Genomic DNA, 24978 nt, shown 5'->3' with positions numbered 1-24978 from the left:
ACACATGAGAGTCTCAGATAGTTAGTGCAAGCAGTCAGTTAGTTGCTCATTCAGCATTCTCACTGCCCATGGGAAGAAGCTGTTCCTCAGCCTGGTGGTACTGGTTCTGAGATTCCTGTATCTCTTCTCCAATGGAAGCAGCTGAAAGATGCTGTGTGCAGGATAGAAGGGATCCTCAATGATTTTGTGCACCCTCTTCAGACAATGATCCCTGTAGATCACATTGATGGAGGGGAGGGATACTAGTGATCCTCTCTGCCACTCATATGGTCATGTGAATTGACCACCAATCCAGCCGACCAGAATGCTCGTAATAGTGCACCTATAGAAGGTTGACTTAATGGTGGCCAGTAGTCTTGCCCACTTCAGTCTTCTCAGGAAGTGCAGTCGCTGTTGCATTTTCCTGACAAATGAGGATCTGTTGAGTGTCCACAATACTTCACTAGTTAAGTGAACTCCAAGGAGCTTGGTGCTCTGCACTCTCTCTGCTACAGAGTTGTTGATGCGTAGTGGAGGGTGGTCATTCCTGGTCCTCCTGAAGTCCATGATCATCTCCTTCATCTTGTTCATGTTGAGACTCAGGTTGTTACTCTTGCACCATTTCATGAGATTTTCCACCTCTTCTCTGAAAAGAGACCCATTGTTGTTGCTTATGAGGCTAATTGTTTGTTATTTGACTAATATTAATGAGCTGGCTTTGAGGTAGGTTCAGGACGTAGACTGTGGTGCTAGTCCATTGATTAACTTATGATGCTAGTAAGTCAGAACTAGGCCATACAATCCACCAACACAAAATCCTCAATTATTTCAGTGGCAGTACAGACCCATCAGAGGTATAAAGGTGCGAAGGGGTGGATGAGGGTGGAAGGAGAACTGGAGAATAAGGGTGGTAAATTAATAACAGGATTCCAAGAAATGGCAAGAAGGTTAAATTATCATTGAGCATCAGTCTTCATTGTGGAGGAAAATATCCATAAGGTAACAGATGAGCTGACTTCAAATAACATGGCAGCTTCAATTCATCTTTTTTAAATCAAATTTTGGTGATTCAGATGTATGGTGGATTTTAAATCTTAAATATAAAGAATATTCCTTTTAATGTACATCGTTCTTACTCTAGAATTGATTTTTTTTTAAATAATCAATTGATTTCTTGGATTAAAGCATATGATTATCAAGCAATAGTTGTATCTGACCACACTCCTGTCATTTTAACTATGAATTTTTCTGACATTCCTTTTTCCAAAAGACAATGGAGCAAATAATTTTTAGACTTTATTTTTTTTTAAACTTTATTTATTCATTCAAAATACAGATAATAAGTAACATATATAACAATAAACAAAGCATGAACGTTATATTTTATATATATATAAAAAAAGAAAGGAAAAAAAAGGAAAGAAACCCCCTCCCCCCCCTTTCAGCCAACTCTCCTAAGGAGAGCCATAAAGAAAAGAGAAAAAAATAAAGAAAAGTAACTACATATTAAAATCTAGTCAATATAAATCAAAATATAAATATTCTGAATATAACAATATATAATAAAAAAAACTATAGTTATCCATGAAACATATGTAATTTTTTCCATTATTAAACAATATTTCATCTCATTATGCCATCTATTAATATCAATCATATTCGTATCTTTCCACGTACTAGCAATACATTTTTTTGCTACAGATAGCGCTAAATACACAAAAGCACATTGAAGTTTATCTAGTCCCAAACTGCATGAAAAAAAAATTCCAACAGCGTTACCACATCTAAAATACAAATCTGATTCCATATTTTTTCAATGTTTCAGGTGTTAAATATAATTGATGTAAAAAATTATAATTAATCATCGCATAACATGGCATTTATCAGTCTAGTTACACTATCATAACAAATATTTAACCAATTATCCTCGGAAAAAATAAAACCAATATATACTTCCCATTTACCTTTAGATTTATCCCAACCCTTTTTATCCATACCATCCTGTAATATTTGATACATAACTAAAATATAACCCTTCTCTGGTACCCTCATAAGAAAAGTCTCACATTTAATCATTTCAGGTAAAATCATATCTCTACCGAACAGATATTTTACCAAAGATCGAACTTGATAAAAATACACTTACGCTTAATCGGATTGTTTAAACCCCGAACATTAAAAGTAGCAAACTTCAACTTTGATATATCCACTAATATTACTAAAAATAAATAATATCAATATATAAAGACTCAGATCAACGTAAATAGGCCCTCCAATAGGAGAAAAAGAAACCACAAATTAAAGTCTAAATAAAATGAAAATTAAAAAAGATAAAAGGAAAAAGAACCCCCCCCCCCCAAAAAAAACTACCAAAAGGTAGTAATCCCTAAACAACACTTGGGTGTAGATCACCCACCAGTGGCTGATGACTAGTAGAACATAGAGCAAATTTCTCCCTCCCCAGCCAAACAAAGAATAACAACAAGATATCATAATGACATAAAAAGAAAATAAAAATAAAAAAGTTCTTCTATTCATCCAAGAAATTCCAGACTCAGCGACCCCATTTCAAGGGAATGGAGTCTTTCCATTCCCATTTCTCCCATTTCTGCCATTTCTTCCATTTCCAGAACAACCAGATTTTTCTTTAGGAGACAATGGTGAGCTATGTCTTTGTCCTCTTACATCTGGCAACGAATCAGCAAAACTCATTGCTTTTCGCTCATTCTCAAAAAAACGAGATTGAAAGTCTCCACAAAAGACCTTCAACACTGCCGGATAGCGAAAAGTAGATTTATAACCTTTACGCCACAAAACTTCTTTAACTGGATTAAATCGATGCCGACGCTGAATAACCTCTTGACTCAAATCAGGATAGAAAAAAAACTCTACTATTCTGAATCATTAACGAGGCTTGTCGTTGTCTCACGTTTTGCACTGCTAAACGAAGTATCGTTTCTCTGTCCAAATAATTCAAACATCGAATTATCATGGGTCTCGGTGGTTGACCAGGCAGAGGTCTTCTTCTTAAGGCTCTATGAGCTCTTTCCAATACCAGACCTCCAGAGAAAAATTCTGCCCCAGTATTTGTGGAATCCATTCGGTAAAAAAACAAAGCGCATCTTGTTCTTCCATACCTTCTGGCAAACCAAAAAATCTTCACATTATTCCTTCTACTTTGATTCTCCAAATAATCTACTTTCCTCTCTAACTCCCTCTCACGTTCTCTCAATTCTTTAACGGATTTTCCCACCTCCAACACTTTTTCTGTATTAGAAGCCACTTGTTGTTGACATTTCAAAAAACCAGCCTGAATTTTTTTAAAATCTTCATAAGATGCTTCCACACATATTTTAACTGTATCCAGTTCCAAACTGAGCCTTTGAGACATTTCATTCAGCAGAGGCTGAATGATAAGGCTTAGCTGTTTACATTGTAATTCAGAAAAGCTCAGCCCTGCTTTCTCTTGCGTAGTGGCAGAACCAGGTAACTGCAGCTCCTGCTGCATCTCAACAACAGGCAGTTTAACAGTTTTACTGTGGATCTGGACTCCCAGCGATGGCACCCCGACTTCCTCAGGGGGCTGACGCTGTTCTCCCCCCACAGCCCGTTGTTGCTTCAAAAACTCACAAAAAAGACCAAAATATTCAGATTGGAGTATATCCTGGGGCATTTCAAGCAATGGAGTCATCTTCTTGCGTGCCCATTCCGTTAAAGTCGGAAGGCTGCCAGAATCGGGATCCACATTGCGTGCACACGTACCTTCCTCCTGAGAATGGGTAATTCCAGCCATGTCCTTCTCCTGGTGAGTAGTAGTCATTTTTTCAGCTCCCATAGGCAATCTCTGTGTTTTAGGCTTGAAAGAAAGCAAACCTGAAGTTGTAGCAGGCTGTTTAGGCCCTAAATCTTCAACACTCCGAAAATGTAGTTTCTTCTGTACTTGAGGTTTAATCTTTTTACCATTAATAGCCATAACAATTCCTTGATACTTTAAACTAAGTTTTAAAAAATTTAAACCTGAAAACAAAGAGTTAAAAACGGGTTCTTAAAAGTCTGACCAGAGAGGTCGAGATTACATGTCTAGACTCTTCGCCATCTTGCCATGCCCCCAATTTTTAGACTTTATGGAGCAACAAATACAGTTTTACTTTTAACACTCATTGATGTCTAATTTGATTGTTTGGGATACTATGAAAGCTTATTTGATGGGACAAATTATTTCTTATATAGCCAATATTAAGAAAAAAGTCTAATAAAGAAAGATTTAAATTAATTAATCAGATTATACAAATTAATTTCTTTGTACTTCCTTTTCCAAAATATTTCTCTTTCTCTAATGTATCTGTTTCAGCTTAGTATTGTTTTTAAGTTTTTAGATGTAAAACCAATAACATGACCTCTCAAATGTGCATTTAAGGCATCCCATAATACAAATTTACTATCCACTGACTGTCTAAAAACTGTTGTATTTGTTTGATAATAAAATTTAAAAATTCAGAATTTCTTAATAATAAAGGATTAAAGGCTTATATTTCAACCAATACCACATTACCTTGTAACTGAGCTGATAAACAAAAAAAAAATCAATTCTAGAATAAGTATCAAATTGAGCTGAATAATATGAATAGTCTCTCTCTTTTGGATTTAATTTCCTCCATATATCAATCAAATTCAGTTCCTTCATCAAAAATATTTTTTTAGCCATCTTTGTTCTAGTTGTTATTTTACCAGATTTATCAACTAAAGGATCTAAACAACAATTAAAATCACTTCCAATCATAATTTGATTAAAAGATTGTGCTAAATTAAAAAAAAAACTTATTGAGAAAACATCTCATCAATATTTGGTGCATAAATATGCACAAGTGTCCAAAAATTTGAATAAATTTTACGATTTATTCTCAAAACTCTTCCCCCTGTCTTTACAGATTCTGAACTAAATGACAATTTTTTATTAACTAATACTGCCATGCCTCTAGATTTTGAATTAAAAGAAGCAAAAACCTGACCAACCCAATCTCTCTTTAATTTTTGATGTTCCTTTTCGGTTAAATGTGTCTCCTGCAAAAATGCAACATCGATCTTTAATTTTTTAAAATAACATTCTAATCAGATTAATGAGCCCATTCACATTAAATTTTGCAAATTTTAAATTAGCCATCTTGTTTCACCACCATCCAAACCCATGGAGCAGGACCCCCATCCACATAAAACATAATGAAATTAATTCTCATTTCCTCAACAAAGTTAAATAAAGAATAGAAAGAAGAAAAAAAATTTAAAGGGAATAATTAACCCCCCCACCCCCTCAAAAGTACTTACTGTACTACCCCCCCCTCCCCCCCCCACTGTACGGGTAGCAGTCTAAGCCACCAAGTGACCAACAGTTCCGGTTAGAGATACAATGAGATTTTGCATCTCTCCCAAACAGAATTAATTAGACAAACAGTATATATAAAGAAAAATTCAAGTATGATAAGCTTCTTCCAAGTCCTTAGTCACTTGATCATTATCAATGGATATCTCTTCAGAATCACTACTCTCCCTTTGTGACGCATCCTTCTGATCTTTCAAGGTTTTCTTCCTTCTTTCTTTTCGTTCTCCATTACCCTTTGTTCTAAAGGTTCCAGTTCATTTCTGCATCTGAGAAGATGAAGACTGGCCCTTTTTAAGGTCAGGCAAGAATTGGTAAATACCAAAGCATCTCCAACGTCATCAAAAAAGTGTGTTTCATACATATATATATATATATATATATATATATGTGTGTGTGTGTGTGTGTGTATATATATATATAAATATATATATATATATGTGTGTGTGTGTGTGTGTGTGTGTGTGTATATATGTGTGTGTGTGTATATATATATATATATGTATATATATGTGTGTGTGTGTGTGTATATATATATGTGTGTGTGTGTATATATATGTATATATATATATGTGTGTGTGTATATATGTGTGTGTGTGTGTGTGTGTGTGTATATATATATATGTATATGTATATATATATAAAAACACTCTTCTATTTTTAACCAATCAATGAACCTCTACATTGTCGATTATTCTGAACTGCCAATCGTAAAATTAACTCCCTATCTTGGTAATGAAGACACTTTACCAAAATAGATTGGGGCAGTTGACCTGGTAATGTTTTTTTTTAAATTGCTCTATGAACCCTATCCAATTCCAGCCCGTTCAGAAACAATTCTGATCCTAAAACTTCTGGGATCCGTTTTGTAAAAAATGTACTGGTTCAGAATCTTCAAAGTTCTCCGGATGTCCCACTATCTAAAGAATCAATTTTCTTTAATAAATCCTTTTTGTCTATTCTCCACCCAGTGAAAGAATCATCCAAAGTATTCAATTTCTGTTGACATTGATCAATATCACAAACACAATCCTCAAGTTTATCTTCCATCATTTTAACTTTTTCTTGTACTTTATCCACCAACTTAGCAGATTTTGCCACATCCACTTTAACAGATGCTGTATCCTCCATAACATTAGAGAGTTGTTTATTTACAGATGTAAAATCTGAAGAAATCTGTTGAGACATAGCCTGGAATTATTGTGCAGAATAATCTTTATATTTAGATGTAGGCCTACCATTAAGTGGAGATATTTCTTCTTCAACTTCCTCCTCCTCCTTCTCACTAAACTCCAATTCTTCTTCAGAGCTTTCAGCTTCAATAGCTCCAGGCCCCCAGATCTCCTGCTTCCACCACTTTGTCCTGTCTTCCTCTCCCCCCACGGGGTCACTGGGTCGTTGAACGCCAGCCCCCCCCCCCACAGGGAGAAAAATACTCGGGATAGTGCGCACGCACATAGAGGTCCGCACGCTCACAACCTCTCCAGACTCTTTAAAGAAAGTCTCTTGATGTCAGAGCCATGTTGCCTGGAGCTCCGTGGCACTCGCTGGGGGCAGGGAGGAGCACCGCTTGAGTCTCCAGGCTCCAACTCTGAGGTAGGCCTCACTTTTTCCAGACTTACCGACTGTTTTAAAATCGGTTTCTTTGCTGTTTGAGTTCTAGTCTTCTTTATATTTATTTATTTTCTTCTCATAGACTTTTAGAAAACTTTTATATTGTTAGAAAGCAATTATAAAAACGGGCTTTTCTCTAATCTGTTGGGAGAGATGTTTTCCCATGTCTGTTGCCCATGCCATCATGCCACGCCCCAATTTTATTCTAATCTCTATAGTCCTGAATTTAATTATAATTTCATTTCAGTGTCAGAATTTTTAGACCAAATTCATTTACCCACCCTATCTCAGGATAAGTGTACATGAATTTGGTCTAAAAATTCTGACATTGAAATGAAATTATTATTAAATTCAGAGTCTGGAAGTACCTATTTCTCAGGAAGAAATAGCTCTTGCTGTCTCCTCGTTGCAGTCTGGTAAATCTCCAGGATCAGATGGTTTTCCTGTGGAATTTTATAATTCCTTCTCCAAATGGTTTGTACCTCACTTTAGTTCTATGCTCGAAATTCATGTGAAGATATTGTTTCCTTTATCTTTTAATGAATCTAGTATCTCTCTTATTCTGAAAAAAGAGAAGGAATGAACAAAATGTGCATCTTATAGACCACTTTCATTACTTAATGTTGATATAAAAATGTTATCTAAAGTTTTAGCGCATAGATTAGAAAATATTCTACCAATAATTATCAATTCTGACCAAAGTGGTTTTATTAAAAATCATTAATCTTATTATAACATACATCGATTATGGAATATATTATATTTACCCTCTACACCAACGAAAAAATGCGTTCTTTCTTTAGATGCTGAGAATGAGTTGATCGGGTAGAATGGGAATATTTATTTGCTATTCTAGAGAAAATTTAATTTCAGTTCCAAAATCATTAAATGGGTTAAATGATTATACTCATACCCCATGGCTTCAATTTGTTCTAATTCACAACAATTGAAGATGTTTAGGCTGTATAGGGGAACATGTGAAGGATTCCTTTTGAGTCCCTTGCTTTTTGATATAGTATTGGAACCTCTAGCTATTGTCCTCCAACAGTGTAGAGAATTTAAAGAAATAAATATAAATGGAGATGAACATAAAGTATCTCTTTACTCAGATGATCTATTGCTCTTTATTTCAAATCCTGAGGTTTCTATACCAAATATATTAACCTTGCTTGCCAAATTTGGCCAGTTTTCAGGTTATAAATTAAATTTATACAAGAGTGAACTATTATCCATGAAGTGATCTTTTTCAATGTTTGATTTTTCTCATGAGCCAGATATACTGTATCTCAAAAGTTTTAGCTTGTAGCACGTTGATAGCCAGACGAGCAATTTTAATGAAATGGAAAGATGAATCTTCACTAACTCATGCACAGGGGTTACATGATGTAATATAATATTTTAAATTGGAGAAAATTAGATACAACATTATAGATGGAAAGTTTCAATATCAAATGATGTGGGGCGCAATCATAGAATTCTATCATGAAGTAATTTGGATACTCCAGTGATTCTCTGTCTGGTTTCTGAAGGTTGCTACTCGATTCGTATCCTTACTTCTTTTTGATGTTAACGTTGATTAGAGGGAGGGGGTTGGATTAGATATAGTTTTAGGTTTTCGTTTTTTCTTTTTATTCCTTTATTTTTAGATTAATCAATTAAAATGTGTTTAATTATGGTTGTTTTAGATCAGTGGTTCCCAACTTTTTACTTTCCACTCACATACCACTTTAAGTATTCCCTATGCCATAAGTGTTCTGTGATTAATAAGGGTTTACTTAAGGTGGTATGTGGATGGAAAGAAAAAGTTTGAAAACCACTGTTTTAATCATTCCAAATTGACTCGTTATGTGCAGGGTTTCATTACTCCAAAGGAAATGGGCCAATGACAATTTTTCTCAAGCAAAATATTTCAGTAACAATTGGATTTAGAGCAGTGATTCTCAACCTTCCCTTCCCACTCACACACCACCTTAAGCAATCACTTACTAATCACAGAACACCTATGGCATAGGGAACACTTCAAGTGGTATGTGAGTGGAAAGTAAAAGGTTGGGAACCACTGTTTTAGATCATATTATCACATTAGACAGATATTACACTGTGTTATCACCAAGGTTTACTTTATTGTAACTCATTTGGTTTCTATCCAGAATTTTTTTTTAAGGAATAATGTTTAATCAGCAATTATGTATGATTTTAATTATACATAATATATTGCAAATAATACAATATACATATTACAAATTAATTTGTAATATGTATATTGTAGCAGCGCCACTGATAGACTACAACTCCCAGAAGTCTAGCGAACCAGCGCAGGTGTCATGACATGGCGCTCATGGTTCAGTGTTTTAAAAGAATATGCGCGTGACTCAACTAAATGAGTTCTGATTTACCTGCAACTGTGTGTGTCATTATTTCGTGTTCATCAGCCACCACTACGTTTTCAGTGGCTACAAATGGTGACCCTGATGGGTCCAAAATGAGATTTTGGGTCAAGTGGATACTGCAGCTGTTGCTGTTAAGCTACCGCCCTTCTGGACAGCGGAACCAGAGCTGTGGTTTAAACAGGCTGAGGCACGATTTCATCTCAGGAAGATCGAGGTGGATGCAACTCGCTATTATCACCTCACCAGTGCCTTGGACTAAGCCACTGCCAAGTGAGTCGGTGACATCCTGCACGATCCACCAGAGCCTGGAGACCACAAATATGACACTCTATAAGCACTCCTGCTGTGGATTTACGGCATGTCCCGCAGAGAGAGGGCCGCCATGGAGGAGTTGGGTGACCACGCCCCATCTAAACTAATGGACGACATGCTGTGCCTGGCATCCAGCCAACGGCCAGATATGTTATTCGAACAGCTCTTCCTGCAGAGGATGCCAGAAGACATTAGACTCTTATTATCGCAGAGTTCTTTTGAAGACCCCAGGGCAGTTGCTGCAGAGGCAGATATCCTTTGGCTGGCAAAAATACACACCAAAAGGTCTTTGGATAATGTTACTGTGACACAGCTGTCCACACCCAGCACCTCCTTGTTGACACTACTTCCCAAGCCAACGCTCTCATCACACCAGCTCCTATAACGAGGCAATGTCTCGTCAGGCAGACAGCCTGTCGACACTTCCACCTGGTGTTTTTACCATCGGTGTTGGGGAGTCAATGCACATAGGTGCTTGGGAAATGCCCTGGCCGACCATCGTTAATGGCTGCGACGGTTGGCCTAAAATCTACAAGCCTTCTATATATTTGGAATCATTTATCCCAACGTAAACTTTTGGTGTTCACAGGGTCGGAGGTTAGTGTTTTTCCACCAACCGGTTTCCGTACAGTTATCCTACCCCTATTCAATAGTTCCCGCATACTTCATTTATCTCAACAACAAATTAGTCACCAGCAAAACTAAAGAGGGGCACATGGAACATCCGCGTACACTCTTTAAATGTCTGTGAGAATTTAGACTGACCATCAATCCAGATAAATGTTTTTCCTGAGGCATACAATCACCGACAAGGGCGTGGTTCTGCTGCCTTCAAAGATCGATGCCATTACTGAATATTCCAGACCAACCACTGTCAAAGGTCTGCAAGAGTTCTTGGACATGGTTAATTTTTATCGATTCCTTCCAGCAGCAGCTCACGTTATGAAGCCTCTGTTCAATCTGCTGTCTGGTGATGCCAAATTTATTCAGTGAATAGATGAAAGTCAAAATACTTTCATAAAGACAAAGGAACTATTAGCTAAATGCAGCCACTGCCCTTTTGACAGATGTGTCTGATGCACCTACAGGGGGCCCTCTGCAGCAGTATGTCAATGGACAATGGAAGCCATTGGCATTCTTTAGCCGCCACCTCCATGAGGCCGATGAAAAACTACAGCACCTTTGATTCCAAGTGCCACTCAGTTGCACTCAGCTATCGGTTATGGACCACAGTATAGACTATACGGCTCTCTCTGCTGTCCAAGCACAAGATGGTGAGATGGAATCAAGTTGTACCAGGAGGAAGGGGTTGTATCCCGGGTAGGAGGAGTTGGGGAGAGTTTGTAAATTTGGGTTTCACCAGGAGCACTTTGTAGATGGGTCAGAATTGGATAACAGAGATGAGGTGAGACTGAGTGATCTTGATGTCAAGGCAGCACCTGGTAAAACTTAAATCAGTGGAGATCAAGGGGAAAACACACCAATGTTTCAGATAAAGGCAGCAGGAATGGTTGGCGAGGGACAATTATTCCTTCCCCAGGGCATTACTGCAGAAGATCCTTAGAGCATGGTCCAAGGCCCCACCATCTTCTGCTTCCACATTAATGACTTTTCATCAGAAGGTCAGATGTGGGGATGATCATTAATGATTGTACAATGTTCAATCACTAAACTTGATATATGAGCTGAATGTGAAGGTAAATCTCAAAAAATTGTTTAATTTAAAGACACCACACGAGAGCAGGCCCTTCCGGCCCACAAGCCTGTGTTGCCCAAATACACCCTTGTGACCAATTAACCAAACACCCCCATTTCTGGAGGGTGGGAGGAAACCAGAGCACCCAGAGGAAACCCACGCAGACAAACGCTGTTCGGACAATGCTGGATTTGAACCAGGGTTGCTGACGTTGGCTAACTGTGTCACCCTCGATGATACCTGGTCTTGACTGAGCCGAACATGAAGGTGGTCACTAGAGTTGATGAATTAGCTGAGTTTAAAATCTTGCTGCTAAGTTGTAGTTACATTTTTAATTATAAGTTGAGTTTTGGGATACCTCAAATGGTGATTATCACTGGATCTTTCTGAATTGCTGGCCATTGAAGTGTCGTGCAGGATGTGGTCATTTATTTTATCAACAGGATGTGTGTTGAGATAAAACACAAAAGGTCTGCAGGCACCATAGTTGAAGTTAAAACACAATGCTGGAGAAACTCAGCAGGTCAGTGTGTTGCTGTGCTTCATTTCACAAGAACTGAAAGTAGTTAGTTGAGAGCACAGGTTTTGTATAACTTACTTCTTTAATGCATCGGCCTTGCATTGTTATTTAACATGGTGTTGCTGTCGATTTTAAAGAAAGTATTAACTCAAGGTTTAAATGTTGAAGAATTTACCATCTCAGGGATGGTGATCTCAGGTATGTCTTTGTTGTTTAGGAACATTTTGACAGAATACTGACAGAGCACCCTACTGGCAGATAGCAATTATCGTGCAATAATAGCAAAGGCAATGCTGTGGTAACAATAACGGCTGGGGCTGTCGTTTTAAAGGGCTGTCGAGGAACACAAGTAGACAGCAGAGGAGATAAAACATAAGAGGAGTAAAAACACAATGCTGGATAAACTCAACAGGTCAAACAACATGATTCTCGAGGTTGTCTAATCTCCAGCTGTGTTCGGCCCCAAGGGCAATGAATTCATCTTTCATTTGCTTCCACAAAGAATAAGTACATTAAAGCAACACAGCAACATCTATCAGTTTCTTCCACTTTAAGTAGCCACGTACTCAGAATCATTGTCCACATTCAAGCAAGTTTGTGTTCATTCCAAAGCAGGACTGATGGAGTGCTGTACCCTCAATGATCCCATCTTTCCAATAGGCCGATAATCTGAGATCTCAGGACTAGACTAATCTTGTATACCTCAACCCACGTTGGCAATTTAGTCATTTTCTCGTGCTGTTTGTGGGAGCTTACTTTTCATAAATTAGCTGCCATGTTTACTGTATTGAAACCATGATCCGCAGAGTTTGGCTGTAAAGTGCTTTGTAACCACCCGAGGTTGAAGGACACTATAAGTACAAATCTTTTCAAATGTGAGCTTTCCCCATGCTGACGTGGCTGTTCTGCGTCTCGCTTCTGTGTGGGCAAGGGCTGTTGAGGAACACAAGTAGACGGCAGAGGAGATAAAAACATAAGAGGAGTAAAACACAGATGTCTGCAGGGATCGTGATTGAAGTAAGAAGAAAATGCTGGATAAATTCAGCAGGTCAAACAGTGTGCTTTATCTAGCAGAGATAAAAGTACATAACCAACGTTTCGGGCCAACCCTTCCTCAATGCGTGTACAAAATGTGGGCAGATGCCAGAACAAAATGGTTGGGGGTGGGGTGGCAGGGGGAGGATCACAGTCCCAGAGGCTAGAGGTAACAGGCAGATAAGGGAGGGAGGGCACACCTGCAAACAAGGGGAGGGGGGATTGGCTCTGTGAATGGAGAGGGAAGCAGGTGGAGAGCTGAGGGAGAGCAGAGGGAAGGGGAAGAGAGGGAGAGCAGGGAGTGGGCTGGCAGAAACCAGAGAGGTTGATGTTAATGCTGTCAGGTTGGAGAGAGCCCAAATGGAAAATTAGATGTTGTTCCTCCAATTTACAGGTGGTTTGGGTTTGACAGTGCATGAGGCACTGGGAATGGGGCCCATATTTTAGATGAAGCATCTGTTGACCCCTTGCCACTGTGGAAGTTGTAGCTGACATTCAATTTTGTCATATTTTTGAATGTCAGGTCTCTGCATGGCTTTGATTACTGTAGGGAAATAATACTGTACTTAAACATGTCAAAACAAGGTAGCAAGAAATCAGGTTTTCCCCATACACAAATAAAATACACAGCAGGTGCTTGAAAATCAAATTAGTGGCTAAAAAATAAGATTGGTCAGCTCCTTTTGAGGAAAGAAGCAGATTTCATATTTTGGGTTGGTTAACTCTAGTTCTGTTTCCACAGACACTTCCTGATCTGCTGAGTATTCTTGCCAGTTTTCTCTTCTGGGATGCCGCTGGGCTGTTGTCAGTAGAACTGCCGCCTCAGAACGTTAGTGACCAGCTTTCAGTCCTGATCTCGGTTGCTGGTAGTGTGGGATATGCACGGTCTGCCTGTGACCACGTGGGTGTGTCTCAGGTGCTCCAGTTTCCTTCCCCTTCCCAGAAATGTCCATGTTGCTGAGTTAACAGGTGACTGAAAGAGTTGGGGGGGGGAGGGGAGTGGTTGATGGGTATATGAAAAGAATAAAATTGGTTCGGGCATGATGAGTGTAAAATGGGTGTTCGGTGGCTCATTCTGTATCCCTTTACGAGGTGTTTGGTGGGGGGGGGGGGGGCGGAGTGAGCAGGCTAGGGCTTTATTCCTTGGAGGGCAGGAGGGTGAGGGGATGATCTCTTAGGGACGTACAAAATATAGCTCAGGTGAGGGCAGTCCTTTTCTCAGAGTAGGGGCACCATTAACCAGAGAACATAAGTGAGTGGGGAGAGATTTAACAGGAACCTGAAGTGTACTTTTTTAATGCAAAGGATGGTAAGTGTATGGAATGGGCTGCTGAGGCAGGTACTATTTCAGATAAAATTGAATGGATGTACAGATAGGATGGGTCTGGAGAGATACGGGTGGCTGGGACGTTTTGGTCGGCATGGGCAAGTTGGGCCAAAGGGCCTGTTTCCACGCTGTATGACTGCGAACCATGCTGTTATACTGGATTTGCATTTCAGTTCGCCTCTGCTGGTGTAGAACTTCATAGTCTTCAGCTTTTATTCCCTCTCATTTTTGTGGGTGGGCCCTGCTGCTCTTTTATTTTTACTGAAAATCCCAGCAGCAAATATTCTCGGGAAGAGAGCGCTGCTCACAGGAGCAAGTTCCAGGAAACCACAAGGTGCACAAATGCATTTTACCAGGGTGCACATGCTGAGTGCTGCTCATTACCGGGCCATAGCATCATGGTTTCACTCCATTTCGTGCATGCTCCCTGAAAGCACATTTCTAATTGTGAACTATTTCACAAAGAGGCAATGCTTGACTTTCAATGGCCAAAAGGACCGGAAGGTCAATACTATTTTATTTGAAATTCTCCATTGATTTTCAATCGTTTGGGCTCAATTAGATGCATCCCATCTAAAATATGTCACTGAGGCAACCCAACATCTACCAATATCTATCGAAAGAGATGCTAGCACCTTCGAAATGAATCCGTTTCAATAGCCTCTCCGTGTTGAAAGAAATGTAATGTTGTGTAAAGAAATAAAAATCCGCTTTAATATTATTGTATTTGTAATTCTTTACATGGGTGAAAACTTTCTAAATCTAACTATTTTGCCATTAGGACAGAGAGCTGGGAGCTGAAGAAATTGAAGGTAAGTGATTATTTTGATTTTCAATTGTTGAACCACGTATTAAAATCTTTACAACTGGACAAAATATGCAGTTTTTTTTCAAAAAAGCAAACTGAACTCTCAGTGGATATTTCTTCTCAAGTGTTGATTCCAAGTGCCACATAATTGATGAATATAAGGAAGCAGGAATTAACTTAAACTGGGGTGGGGGGGGTGGGGAAAAGTCAGGAGGGCTAAAAGGGATCACAAAATATCCTTGATGAGGAAAATGGCAGAACTTTTTAATACATACATTAAAAGCAAAGGCTAGTTAGAGAGAGTGGGGCCTCTCAAAAACAAAGGAGGGAACTTGTTCCTTGAGCCAGAGGAAAGGGGGAAAATGAAATAAGTATTTTGTATCAGTATTCACCAAGGAGAAAGACATGGAGGATAGTGAGATAGAGAAGGATGTGCTGATATTCTCAGAAATATTGGTATGAAGGAGGAGGTGTTGGTCCTCTTGACCAATATTGAGGTACCTAAGCGCCCAGAATCTGATGAAATCCATCCTGGACTGAGAGAGATAAAGAGGATATCATTGGTGCCTTTGTAGAGATTTTTGTAACCTCTTTAGCCACAGGACTTGAGAATAGCTAACATATTCCTTTGTTTAAGTAGGGCAACTCCAGCAATTTGTAAACTTTATTGGAGAAGATTTCTAGGGATAGGATTGACTCGCAACAGAATAAGCAGAACTTATTAGGAACAGTCAACATTGCTTTGTGTGGTCATATCTTACGGACTTGATTGAGTTTTTGAAGGAGATGACAAAGAAGATGATTAATGAGGGTGGGGCAGTGGAATTTGTACACATGGACTTTAGGACCCCTCATGGTAGACTGATTCAAAAGATTAAGACACATGGAATCCATGCTGACTCGGTAATTTAATTCAAAATTACATGGTTATAGAAGGTAGAGGGTAGTGGTGGACAGGTTCTGACAGATGACTTTGACCATTGAATTTCTACAAGGATCAATGCTGGGTCCTTTCTTGTTTGTGATTTTTGTATATAAATGATTTGGACAAAATGTAGGTGGGCTGATTAATACATTTTCAGATGACACAAAATTTGGTGGAGATGTAGATAGACCATAAGAAATAGGCCACTCAGCCAATCGAGTCTACCCTACCATTTAATCATGAGCTGATCCATTTTCCCACTCAGTCCCAGTGCCTGGCCTTCTCCCCATAACCTTTTGATGCCCTGACTAATCAAGAACCTATCAATTTCTGCCTCAAATGCTCACAATGACGTGGCCTCCAGAACCACCTGTGGCCACAAATTCCACAGATTTATCATCCCCTGGCTAAAGAAATTATTCCATCTCTGTTCTATGCAGATGCCCTTCAGTCCTGAAGTTGTACCCTCTTATCCTAGAATCTCCCACCATGGGAAACCACCTTTCTACATCTACTCCGTCCATGCCTTTTAACATTCAAAATATTTCAGTGAGATCCCTCCCTCATTCTCCTAAATTCCAAGGAATGCAGGCCACGAGCTGTCAAACGTTCCTCGTATGATAACCCTTTCATTCCAGGAATCATCTTTTGGAACCTCCTCTGAACCCTCTCCTTTCGTAAATGAGAAGCCCAAAACTACTCGCAGTCCTTCAAGTGAGGTTTCACCTGTGCCTTATAAAGCCTCATCATCACATCCCTTCTCTTGCTTTCCATTCCTCTTGAAATGAATGCCAGTATTGCATTTACCTTCCTCACCACTGATTCAATCTGCAAGTTTACCTTCAGGCTGTCATGCTCGAGGATTCCCAGGACCCTTTGCATCTGGGTGTTTTCAATTTTCTCCCCTTTTAAAAAAAATAGTCTGCCCATTCATTTTTTCCCCCCTACCGTACACTTTCCAGCAATGTATTTCATTTGCTACTTCTCAATCTCCCTGCGTCCTTCTGCAGCCTCCCTATTTCCTCAACATTGCATGTTCTTCCACCTACCTTTATACCAGTGATGCTAGTTGCCAAAAGAGTCACCAGGATATCGATCATATGGAAATACGAGCAGAGAAATGGCAGGTGGTGATTAATCTAGACAGTTGTGAGATATTGCGACTTTGGAAATTGAATGCAAGGGCAATGCCCTGAGGAGAATTGATGTTCAGAAGTATCTTTGGATACAGGTCTTTCATTCCCTGAAAGTAGCAACTCAGATGAATGGGGTGGTTTACTGCACACTTGTTTTCACGTGTTGGGTTATTAGGTGTACAGTGGCAGCTGTATAAACCTTCACTTAAGCCACGGTTGGAGTATTACATGCAGTTCTGGGTCATAGGAAGGATGATGAAGATATTCACCGGAATGTTGCCTGGATCAAGGACAGTAAATTTTAAGAAGAGGTTGGATAAATGCAGTTGTTTTTCTCCGGAGCACTGGAGGCCGAGGGGGTGTCCTGGTAGAAGTTTATAAAATGACGAGAGGCATAGTTAGGGCAAGTAGCCAGAGTCTTTTTTCCAAGGGGTGGGGGGGATATCAAATACAAAAGGGCGTAGATTTGAAGTGTGAGGGGGAATGTTTAAAGGAGATGTATGAAGATTTATTTTTCTCATGGAGAGTGGAACTGCTGCCAGCAGAGGAGGTGAAAGTGGATATGATAGCAATGTTTCAGCGGCACATGAACAGGAAGGGAATGGAGAAACACAGAACACGTACAGGAGATGTCATTAATTTAAATTGATATCATGGTTGGCATAGACATGATGGGCTCAAGAGCCTGTCCTGAGACTGTATTGTTCTGTTCTAAAACAAGACCTTTGAATTCGTGTCTCTAGAAGTAATAATTATATTTTCCCCCTCCCTCACTCAAACTGTTTGAATGTGATAAAATGGTGAATTTTTGAATTAGAAATTTGTTTCCAAAACGGAAAATTCCCTTTTTAGCCATTCCAGCACACCTCATGGATCACTGTCTCATGAGATCAGCCATTCTCAATGGGGGCCCCTGGGGGAACAGCACATTTAAGGGGGGGGGGGGTCATAGACTGAAATAATGTGTTTTATGCAGTTGGTGGGAGAGAAATACGGAAGAAACCAACTAAACTTGACTTGCATTTTAAATTTAAATTTAGACATACAGCATGGTAACAGGCCATTTCAACCCTCAAGTCCATGCCACCCAATTAACCTACACCCCCGGTACATTTTAAACAGTGGGAGGAAGCCGGAGCCCTGGATGAAACCCCACACAGGCACAGGGAGATCATACAAACTCCTCACAGACAGCGTGGGATTCAAATCCCAGTCCTGATCGCTGGCACTGTAACAGTGTTGCACCAACCGTGCCACCCTTTACGGGGAAAGGGGCCCATAAACTTTGAGGAGAATCCTAAGGGCCCAAAGTCAAAACAAGGTTGAGAATGGCTGCAGTAGATCATTATTATTCAGGAATAAGGGTCGGCATTTTTATTCACTAATCAATATCACTGAATCAGCACAGCATTGGACCACCTTGCCAGAAAGAGTCCCGTTCCTCTTCATCTCTCACCTTGCCCTGCATTCCTTGTCTTTTACCATGTTTTTATCCACTGAACCTTTCAAGGTTATTATTGAACCTGATTTCATCAACACACATTTTACTGAATAAGTCACAAACGTAATTAATTCTTCAGATCAGAATTATGAGAAATCTTTCAAAAAATAAGTAACTTGTTTCTTTTATGGTATTAGTCCGTTAATATGAAGTGAAATCTGAAAGTTATATTACATTATACTCTGTGTGTGTGTGTGTGTGTGTGTGTGTGTGTGTGTGTGTGTGTGTGTGTGTGTGTGTGTGTGTGTGTGTGTGTGTGTGTGTGTGCGTGCGTGCGTGCGTGCGTGTTATAGTTACTACATTATTGAATATTGATTATTCAGATTATAATGAAGCTTCCCGTTTTCTAAGAGTTCCAGAAGATTATATCCCTTGTAGCTTTTACAAGAGGAGCTGAGTGTGCAAAAAAAAAATGTTTTTCGACATCTTAGTGCTATGGAAATTAGTGATTCAGTGATTCTTAGTTCCATTAATAATGGTTCAGGAGCCAAGCTCTAATCTAATCGTTTGAAAATCCTTCCAGTCTGCTACACTGGATGAAACTGGTTTGACAAATTGCTGTGAGTTTACTGCCCATAGTTTACCAATAATTGGGTACACGTAGTCACAGATGCTTCAGGTGTGGGAAATTCAGGAAATTGATTACATTGGCAACAATTGAGGCTGAAGTACGTTACTCAGGGTGACATCTTGAGTGATGTCAATGGACAGACAACACATGAGGCAGGTCAAAACATAAATGGTTGTGCTGCAGGGAGGTGCAGCCATCTAATATCACCCATATCTCCCTTCCCCACACACACTCCAACCACTAAAGCTCTTTAATCTTCCTCCATTTTACCCGCCACCTGGACACCATGACATTTCAGTAAAGGGCGCCTTCTCCTGGGACCCTTCATTTATATTGTTTATTCATCATTTATTCTTGATCCCTCCATGTTTTGCACCATTTCAATATAGTTTTGGAAGAGGGGGTATCTGTGGAGATTTCAGTGATTCGCCCTGAATCGCATACTCGAGTTCAAAACCTCCAGCCGAAATCTCCAACTCTTGCTGCTGGTTACTGATGTTCATTTTGGAAAGATAACTATTAATAATTAATATTATTTACTTCCATCGAGAATTTATTGTCCATACTGTATATACTGTGAATAAATTAAATATGCAAAGTAAAAAAACATCTGCAAGAAAATCACTGATATTTCATATTTACTGTCATGTGTGCCAAGGTACAATGAGAACGTTTATTTTGCGAGTAATCCAGCTGGTCAAACCATACATAGTATATCAATTAAAAACACAGGGCAGAGTTGTGGGAGAGAGAGATCAGTGAGAACAGAGCAAAGGCAACATTATTCAACTAGTGTGAGGTCCATTCTGAAGTCTACTGGTGGGAAAGAAACTGTCCGTTAATGTGGTGTGGAGCAACCTGAGGATGAGCAAGGTGTTATCAAAGACCAAGGGCTGGGTACCACTACAACAAATGGAATGTATCCCTGAGTCACAAAGAGTCAAGTATATTAAATCAAAATTAATTACAATCCCCCCAGTTTCAGAGATGTAACACCACCTGATGAAAGGACTGGCTCAGGGACTTGAAATGTTGAAGTTCCAAAAGACAGCACCAGATGATGGCCAAGCTAAGCAAGCACACACTGAGCTCTGTGACAAGCTCCAGTGGGTTTTACAGCTTAGAAATGTGACTTTTATTGGAATGCAAAAAGCCTTTGTGAAGCTTTACTGATCCAAGTCTTTTGACACCAAACAACAGTAGGGAAGCTGAACGTTTCTTGAGCACTCTCCAGTCTCCTTTTGGCCAAAGCTAGGGCTATAACTAAATTTTAAAATATACTTTATTCCTAAAAAAAAATTGTACATGGATAATACAGAGCATTCAAGTAAACATTTTCATCTCTAGTCTTGTTACTCCCATTTCTTAACCGATTTAACATTAATGTTATATATAGTTCATGAGCAAATTACTTACAAGGTTTTTACACAGATCTCATCTCATCTGTATCCAGTGGCAGGAGGGTCCTGATTTGTGGCCCTTCCCGAGAGAGGCCTTGCATGGGCTGCGCTCAGCTTCAACAAATACCTCAACACAAAGTCCTGGTCCTTTGCAGCACATGGTCAACTGTTTGTTGAAGAAGACCAGTTTTGGATAGACATTTTTTAAGTTTCAAAAATATATTTTCTTCCCAATATATATCCAATAAATACAGTTGTAACTCGTCTTTCTCCACATAATATCAAATCGATGGATTTTTTAAAAATGCGTCAACACCACCTGTTTCCTCTGCACCATGCACAAGCATTTGGGAGGCTGTTATAGTGTTCTGTGGCAACAGGCCCCTAATCTGTGATCCTTTCCATTGGTGCCTTGGTACTGAGTTTCAGTATGCCCCTCAGCGCTTACTCCTGCACCTTGGAATGCCCTAAGTTCTGAATTTCCCAAACATCTCCTCTCTCTCTCTCTCTCTCTCTCTCTCTCTCTTTCTCTCTCTCTCTCTCACTCTTCCCGTCATCTGTCCTAATGGCTTCACTTTTAGATTGGGGTGGACTCTCACCAAGTCACCATCTTGCAAAAGCACCTTGGAAGATGGTTCTATATTGAAGTTAAGAAGCAATGGCAAACAATATTGGGTGTCATACATCCAGCATTCATGGCATTTTGACTTGACTCGTAAATGAAGTGTTGTTTTTGATTGTGGTTCTCTATTGACAGAGTTAAGAGATGCATTCAAAGAATTTGACAAGGACAAGGATGGTTTCATTGGCTGCAAAGATCTGGGCAACTGTATGCGGACAATGGGATACATGCCAACTGAGATGGAGCTGATTGAACTCTCTCAACAAATTAACATGAACTGTAAGTTCACACCCAGTGGCAACTAAATCAGATTCCTTTATCGTCATATGATAATAAAGAACATGTAATATTACACAAAATTGCCCTCTGCCTGCCGTTAGCCGGACAAAGAGTCGCCATTAGTTTCGCCACAGCACCCCGTACAGTATGAGAGAAAGAGAAGCAAGACAGTCTCTTCAGTCACTAAGTGTCCTTGGATTCACCTCCAGAGCTCCTGCAGCCTCTACAGTCACACAGACTCCTGTTCAATCCAGCAGCAACCTGAGCTCCAGATCTAATCCTCCAACACGATCAGGAATGATCAACGACTGAGGCCCTTTGGGAGCTTTACTTGCCCTCAGTGCCCTCTCGAATTCTGACTCCGGTACCTGGTTTCTATGAGTTGGTCTCCAGTAGCCCATGCAGGTTGCCCAACTGCAGGTCACTCACGGCCTGTGTTGGTCTGGCAGCCGCTGAGCCCCTCGCTGGCCCGTCGCTGTGGTTACCGTCTTGTAGGGTCGTCTCCTCTGCTTCTCCTTCTGGTGCCCCGCGCCGGTCTGCTGTTCCCCGGAGTCCTCAAACCCTCGTGGCTGTTGCTGAGCACAGGCACCAACATCTTGGGCTCAGACCTGTGTTGGCACGATTTTAGTTTAAAAGCACCATCAGCTCCTTTAACTGGCTGTTTAATGCCTTTTTGGACCAGTCCTGTGTTTCTGCTCTCCGCTCTCCAGGATGCGTTACACTGAATGTAGAGAGAGATAAAGGACCACATTCAGGCAAGGTCATCTCCCTTTTATACCAATTGGATGATCTACAACAGTTAGATTGCATTGTCTGCCTGGACCATGTATATAATTGAGCAAAATGCTCATGGCATTTTGTGTATGGTGTACAAGTGACACCCCATTTCTCTAGACTTTACCACATTTGCCACATCTTCATCCACTCACTTAGCCTATCTGTGGTCATCTCATGTCTTCTTCACACTTTACTTTCCTAGGATTGTGTCATCACCAAATCTAGTACCTTTGATCCCTTAATCCAAGTCATTCATATAAATAGTACCAGTCCCTGTGCCTCACCACTCATGATATCTTGCCAACCAGATAAAGATCAGTTTATACTGGAGGGACTCAGCCAGTCTTACAGCATCTGTGGGAGGTAAAGGTGTATTATTGGCGTTTTGGGCCTGATCTCTGCTTCAAAGTATGGAAATAGCAGGGCTGAATAGTACAGACCAACAGACAAAAGGTGATAATTAGGTATGGAAAAGAGTCCAGGAGAGAGGAAAGGTGAGAACTGATAGGAGGGACAGGGTGGGGGGTGGTCTCTGTGAATGCAGAACTGAGGTAAGGGAAAAGGAAATAGAGAGAGAGAGAGAGCTACGGGAAAGGAGATATACACCCCTATGTCTTCCTTCCTGTAGTTCTGTCTCTCCCATTTTCCCTCTTGCTCCTTTACCTCAGCTCTGCAGAAATCCCCCCTGCCCCACCCATCCCCCTATCAATTCTCACCTTTCCTCCCTCCTGGCTCCTTCTCCTTTTGTCTGTTGGTCTATTGGCCTGCTTTTTCCATACCTTGACAAAGGGCTCAGGCCCGCAACGTCGGTAATATATCTTTACCTACTATGGATGCTGCAAGATCTACTGAGTTCTTCCAGCATTTCTGTATTTTTACTACAATCACAGTGTCTGCAGACTTTTGTGTTTCACTACAAGGATCAGTTTATGCCTACTCTTTACTTCCTGTTCACCAGCCAATCAGCTGTCCTTAACAACTGTTACCTTTCACACAATTAGCTGTCATTTTCTACAATAATCTTCTGGAAATCTAACAATAGTACCTCCTTTTTATCCACGCGTCGTTACTACTTGAAAAAACTCCAATAAATTGGTCATGACTTCCCATTTTCAAAATCATGTTGACCTGCTCTGATTACTTTGGAGTGTCCGAGCGCATTGCTGCAACATCATTAAATGTTTTCTCATTGACATTGTTGGGTTAACTGGCCTGTGGTTTCCTGCTTTCTGTCGCTCCTTTTTTGAATAAAGGGATTATGTTCACTATTTTCTAGTCTCAAATCTAGGAAATTTTGGAAAATTAAAACCAATGTATAAACTATCTCAGAAGCCACATTTTTTAGGATGAAATCCATCAGAACCTGGCAACTTGTTGGACTGCATCTCCTATTTTGCCTGTACCATATAGATTATAATTTTTTTTCCAAGTTCTTCCCTTTCTTCCAATTTCCATCTTACATTTGCTTATATACATGTATCATCTATGGTGAAGACTGAGGCAAAATGCCTGTTTAATTTATTTCCCATCTCTTTTTTAATGACCAACTCCCAGACTCACTTTTAATTGGTGCAACATTGATATTGTTAACTCCATTCGGTTTAAAATATTGTTATAAATCCATATTATCTGTTGTGCTTCTGGCCACCCAGAGCAGGGAGTGAATGAAAAGGATGAAAGTGATCCTTAGAATTTATGGTGGATGTTGGTTAATGATGGATTGATGTGTCGGTGGAATAATCTGTTCCAAATATCCTGTTGAAACAGATTGTCACCTTCATTAAAATAGCTGATGGAATAACCTCCAATGACATCATATCCATTTGATCACTAAAGTCTGCAAAATTATGTTTGGGCCCAGTCTTGTTTAAATTTTTTATTTAATTTAAATTTAAACAAACAACACGGTAACAGGCCCTTCTGGCCCATGACCCCATGCTGCCCAATTACACCCAAGTGATCTACAACCCCGTACATTTTGTATGGTGGGAGGAAACCGGAGTACCCAGAGGAAACCCACGCAGACACAGAATGTACAAACTCCTTATAGACGGTGCTGGATTGTTTGAGCATTCTCAGAATAAATGCATTGGCAAGGATGCTGTCAGATGAACTCACCCAGTCTCTCGTCTCTGTGTTTTACTCTCAGTGGGAGGCCACGTCGATTTTGATGACTTTTTGGAATTGATGGGACCCAAGCTTTTGGCGGAAACAGCTGACATGATCGGAGTGAAAGAGTTACGGGATGCATTCAAGGAGGTGACCTGTTTGAACTACTGTTCGAAAGCATGGCCAGCATTTCCACTGGGCTTTCTCCAATCTCCTGCAATAACCTCAAAATCAGGGCAAACCCCTTCCCAGCTCCCTGAAATCTGCCATGAAATCAAATGAACCCCATGTAAATGTCAAGACCTGGTTTAGTTTCACATTCTCACCTACTGGGAATAAAAAAGGTTATCCAGTAGATTAGATATAACATTGAAGCAACAAAGGCAATTGGGCTAAATGATGGTTTGGTGTGTGTCATTTCTGGATGACTTTAACATTTCTACATTATAGACTATAGAATACTACAGCACAGAAACAGGGCCTTTGGCCCATCTAATCTGCTGATCTATTATTCTGTCTCGACCCTTTGAACTGAACCCAGACCATAGCCCTCCATACCCCTCTCATCCATGTACCTATCCAAATTTTAATTAAATACCCACA

At 40.0% G+C, this 24978-nt stretch overlaps 1 protein-coding gene across 2 annotated transcripts in view; it reads left to right on the top strand.

Moving 5' to 3' along the window:
• Window positions 1–24978, top strand: part of cabp1a (calcium binding protein 1a) — a 149521-nt gene that overhangs the window by 93989 nt on the left and 30554 nt on the right. For both annotated transcript variants that reach the window (XM_069932968.1, XM_069932967.1), the window contains exons 2-4: window positions 15029–15059; window positions 21346–21489; window positions 24416–24525. In XM_069932968.1, the coding sequence (XP_069789069.1) occupies window positions 15029–15059; window positions 21346–21489; window positions 24416–24525 (285 nt within the window). The remainder of the gene's footprint in view (window positions 1–15028; window positions 15060–21345; window positions 21490–24415; window positions 24526–24978) is intronic.

This window comes from Narcine bancroftii, chromosome 4 (genome assembly GCF_036971445.1).
Source record: "Narcine bancroftii isolate sNarBan1 chromosome 4, sNarBan1.hap1, whole genome shotgun sequence".
Classification (NCBI taxonomy): domain Eukaryota; kingdom Metazoa; phylum Chordata; class Chondrichthyes; order Torpediniformes; family Narcinidae; genus Narcine; species Narcine bancroftii.
This window is presented reverse-complemented; position numbering and strand designations above follow the sequence as displayed.